The sequence below is a fragment of the Alosa sapidissima genome, chromosome 4 (assembly GCF_018492685.1).
Source record: "Alosa sapidissima isolate fAloSap1 chromosome 4, fAloSap1.pri, whole genome shotgun sequence".
Taxonomy (NCBI): Eukaryota; Metazoa; Chordata; class Actinopteri; order Clupeiformes; family Clupeidae; genus Alosa; species Alosa sapidissima.
In genome coordinates, this window is record NC_055960.1 from 10,266,086 (window position 1) to 10,271,085 (window position 5,000).

General features: G+C 43.6%; 1 protein-coding gene across 4 annotated transcripts in view; it reads left to right on the forward strand.

The window, feature by feature from the left end:
* erbb3a (erb-b2 receptor tyrosine kinase 3a) overlaps positions 1–5,000 on the forward strand; it is a 25,035-nt gene that overhangs the window by 5,947 nt on the left and 14,088 nt on the right. For 2 of the 4 annotated variants that reach the window (XM_042088149.1, XM_042088150.1), the window contains exons 2-4: positions 2,821–2,913; positions 3,050–3,204; positions 3,680–3,866. In XM_042088149.1, coding sequence (XP_041944083.1) covers positions 2,821–2,913; positions 3,050–3,204; positions 3,680–3,866 — 435 coding nt within the window. The remainder of the gene's footprint in view (positions 1–2,820; positions 2,914–3,049; positions 3,205–3,679; positions 3,867–5,000) is intronic. The other 2 variants (XM_042088152.1, XM_042088151.1) reach the window with 1 other exon arrangement.

Sequence of the window (5,000 nt, forward strand, 5' to 3'; positions counted from 1 at the left end):
TGCATTTGGTGAATAAACTCTCAATCAATAATTGCCATTTTTGTAATATATATGACCACCTGTTTTTGAATGTGATATCTGACTGGCAAAGTATGTGAGACAGCAAGGGTGTGAGTGTGTGTGAGAGAGAGTGTGTACACATACTTTATTTGCATTTATGTGTAGGGGTGCATAAACAATCTTTTTGTCTGGGTATGTCTGACCAGGTGTCCCCAGGTTTTTCTCAACATATATTGTCAGCAGCTGAGGAATGCTTACACGGTCCCCTGATAAGACTTCACTAGCCTTGGCGCTTGAGTTAGGAGTGAGGGTTAGGCTGTGATTGTGTATGTATGTGTGTGTGTGTGTGTGTGTGTGTGTGTGTGTGTGTGTGTGTGTGTGTGTGTGTGTGTGTGTTAGGAGTGAGGGTTAGGCTGCAATTATGTGTGTGTGTGTGTGTGTGTGGGTGTGTGTGTGTGTGTGTGTGTGTGTGTGTGTGTGTGTGTGTGTGTGAGGAGTGAGGGTTAGGCTGCAATTGTGTGTGTGTGTGTGTGTGTGTGTGTTAGGAGTGAGGGTTAGGCTGCAATTGTGTGTGTGTGTGTGTGTGTGTGTGTGTGTGTGTGTGTGTGTGTATGTGTGTGTGTTAGGAGTGAGGGTTAGGCTGCAATTGTGTGTGTGTGTGCGTGTGTGTGTGTGTGTGTGTGTGTGTTAGGAGTGAGGGTTAGGCTGCAATTGTGTGTGTGTGTGTGTATGTGTGTGTGTTAGGAGTGAGGGTTAGGCTGTGATAAGATGCTTTGTACCTCTGCATCATATAAGTCAGGCTGTGCCAGAACAGTTCTTGATAATGATTATTATCAACCTGCTGATGTTTATTAAAAGTGCAGTCTTCGTTGGTCAGGGGTCTGGAATGTGTTTTTACTAATTAAAGCATAGATGAAACACTTTCGGGGAGTCAGAGTTTGCTGATAAAACTTTTTTTTTCATGGACATAGCTCTGACCTTACTTTTCAGGACCACAGCACAAATGTGGGAACTTTTACATGTACTGTAGATTTTTAGACATAAGCCCCACTCTGAGTGTGTGCTCTAGCTGCATGTGGCGCCATTCTTGACTTTCTCTAGCACCTGTCTCCTTGATAGATGTGGGGATGTGCACGTTTGCTTATCTCTGTTGAACTTAAAGACCTCTCTCTACATGCTTCAACTGACCAGGTTAGGGGAGAAGGTTTACACTGATTAGATGTACTTTGTCCCCACTTAAGTGGCCCATGTTTCGTTAAGGGTGTGTGTGCATGTCTGTGTGTTTCTAAATCATAAAACACAGTTATCTCACCTTTGTGAGGACAGGAACAAGTGGAACACCTGTGACTGCACTCGGTGACTCTGCTCACTCTGCACCATTGAATGACTCTGTGCTCTGTGTCCTGACCCCTCTCATACAGTACTCTTTACGTGTCCACATGGGACAGTTCACAGTAGAGGTCATGTTCACAGTAGAGGTCATGTTCACAGTACAACACTACCCAGGGCATTCACATCCATGTTACTAGTGTCCGTCCCCTGGTCCTGATTCTGTCTATTGACTGGCATGATAATAATTTGAATGGCAAAACAGTGTGTCTCCCATTGTCTGTTCCTGTCACTACCCTAGTCTCATTTTCTTGATGTGATCAAACCTGTATTTCTATATTCAGCCTTCAGGCTGTTATACCTCAAGCTAGTTACAGTTAGGATCTATAAAAAATGAAAGCGTCTTAGAGTACTTTGTGTACATTTACATTACATTACATTTAGCAGACACTTCTTGACCAAAGTGACTTACATGTCAGCTATATTACAAGGGATCACATCCCCGGAGCAAATTGGGGTTAAGTGCCTTGCTCAAGGGCACAATGGTGGAAGCCGGGAATTGAACCGACAGCTTTCAAGCTACTGCACGCTAGCCTAGCTCCTTAACCACTACACTACCACCGCCCCATTTGCATTGATTGCTTTAGGTCATGGGCCCCAAATTCTCCAGCAGCATTGCTTATTTTCCAAGGTAAATAGGCTTGACTGTTGATTGGCCACTGTATAAAATCCACTACCTATAGCACTAGGAATTTCACATATCTCCTGTATATACAGTTGAGCTCATAAGTTTATGAACCCATGCTAAAGTTGACTAAAAAGAGGAATAAATCATCTTTTGGAAATTGATCTTAATGCCTTAAGTAAAAAAACATACTCTTCACCATATCTCACGATTGGCATGGGGTACATTCCATAAGATTATCTCTCAATGCAAATCAAACCAGCTATTAGGCTAACTGAAATAAAATCATGCCAATCTCTAGGTATGGTCAAGGGTGATGATGTGGGGCTATTTTAATTCCAAAGGCAAAGGGAACTTTATCAGGATGCATAGTACCCTGGATCAATGAAATAACTGGCCTTTAAAAATAAAAATCTGCCTGCCTCTATGGGAATTTAACATAGGGGTGTGTATACTTATGCCTCCTGTATTTTAAGGAAGAACATTTATTTATTTATGATACATTATTCATTCACAAAGAAAATTGCTGTCCTTAAAGGTTGGATATTTCCTCTTTATTTTATTTAAGGCATTAATATTTCCTCATTCTTTTATTTAAGGCATTCAATTACCAAAATATTATTTTTCTATTCCTCTTTTTAGTCAACTTTAGCATGGGTTCATAAACTTATGAGCTCAACTGTATTTGAAATAGAATGGTGACCCTGCTTGTTTTATATTGTTTTATATTGTTTGTATCCGTGACTTGTCCTATGACTAAAATTGTATATGTTACAAACAACATTTCAAAGAAGGATGTGTCCCAGTTCAAAGCAGGGCCGTTGGAGTGAGGGGGGAAGTGGATCTGACTACACAATGTTCTGAAGAAGGGAAGGCCATCGAGAAAGCCTCAATAAATAGTAATACTACTTTGACACATGAGTGTTTAGGTTTGGGGAGGGGGGGGGGGGGTAAAATGATTTAGAGTGGACGAGTGTCTATTGAACTGCATGGGAAGTGATGCACTGCTGTGTCGTCTCCTCTCCCCGTCTCCAGTGCTGTGCCTGGGCACCAAGAACGGACTGAGCCTGACCGGCTCCACGGAGGAGCAGTACAAACGCCTCAAGGACATGTACACCGACTGCGAGATCGTCATGGGCAACCTGGAGATCACCCACATGGAACACAGCCGCAACTTCTCTTTCCTCCAGGTGAGACTGGAATGGGAAAGGGCTTGTGCTTTTCGCAGGGGAGAGTGCGTCCACTCAGCAGATTCACTCAGAGGTGATGTTAGGGGAGCTCGACTTGTGAAACCACAATTCCTCATGGTGTGACTATAAGGACATCGCTGTGAGAGATGATTGGGTAACACTTTATTTGGATAGTCCGTCCACAGAGACTTAACAGATCACCTCTAAAGGTTCAAGTTCAGTATGTGAAAGCGTTTAAAATTCACGGCAATTTAAAGCGATTTTGTTTTTCTTTGCCTTTCCTTTGATGTCATGACAGCTGACATTCTGAACGTTTAGGCACAGCTTCTGGAGGACAAGTACTTTTTAAACAATCCCAGAATGAACATGTAAAGATGAAAAAAGTATTAAAGCTGAATGTCAGTTTAGAATAGTTTTGTCTTGTCTGTCTTCCTAGTACTGATCTAATCTGTTGTGCACTTGTTTTCTTCACCAGTCTATCAGGGAGGTGACTGGGTACGTACTGATTGCCCTTAACCAGTTCAGCCGGCTGCCGCTGGACCACCTGCGAGTGATCCGTGGCACCTCCCTGTACGAGGGCAGGTATGCGCTGGCTCTGCTGGTGAACTACCAGAAGGACGGGGAGCATGGGCTGAAGGAACTGGGTCTCACACACTTCACTGGTATGTGCACACAGCTACACATGTATATGTAAGCGAGCATCCATGCACAGAGGCTTATGCACATACACAGACATGCTTACCATCACATCAATCCACACCCTCATCAATCTTCACTCACCATACACAGACAGAGTGTGTGTGTGTGTGTGTGTGTGTGTGTGTGTGTGTGTGTGTGTGTGTGTGTGTGTGTGTGTGCGCGTGCATGTGTGTGCTTGTGTTGGTGTGTGGGTATGTGTGTGTTTGTGTGTGCATCTGTGTGTGTGTGTGTGTGTGTTTGGTTGTGTGTGTGTGTTCCTAGCAGACGGCTCAGGTAGGTACAGTATAACCGTTGGGATTCTCACACCCACTGAGTGAGGCCACACCCCAGACATGTCATCCATGATAGACAGATCATAGGGGCTTTGGGGGAAAGAGGTCATGACTGGGTGGGTTGGTATGTGTGTCTAACTGACACATACTCAGGAAAAGTCTTAACATTTTACTTTGTGTAGGAGTAAAGTGATCAGATCAGACCCAAACACTCTCTCTTACACACACACACACACACACACACACACACACACACACACACACACACACACACACACACACACACTCAGACATGCACGTCTGCACACACATATACACACAGAAACACAGAGAGAGACATTCACACACACACAATTACTGTAGTTATTATAAAAATGCATGAGGTCACATTACACATGTCTAAACTTGTATTGCAAAGCTGTTACTGTAAGTAGGTTGTCCGGGCCAACATTTGTGTGTGTCTGTGTGTGTGTGTGTGTGTGTGTGTGTGTGTGTGTGTGTGTGTGTGTGTGAGAGTGTGTGTGTCGGTGTGTGTGTAGACAGGTGTGTGTGTCTACCTTTCCATGTGTCCTATTTGTCCTGGCTTTCTGCTCCATCAATCTATCAACAACCTCAATTCTATCACTCTTTAAATAAAGAGCGGATGCACAGTTCACAATACACCGATTTTCATGATCCTTTCACTGTTTACTGTCACTGAGCACAAGGACACGGCCTCAACAAGTCATGCTTGTTCATCATCAGTCTTCTCTGCCAGAATGCACATTGTATTATTGTCTGAAACGCCTCTATTGATAGGCTGTTTTTGCGATGCTTGGTACACCC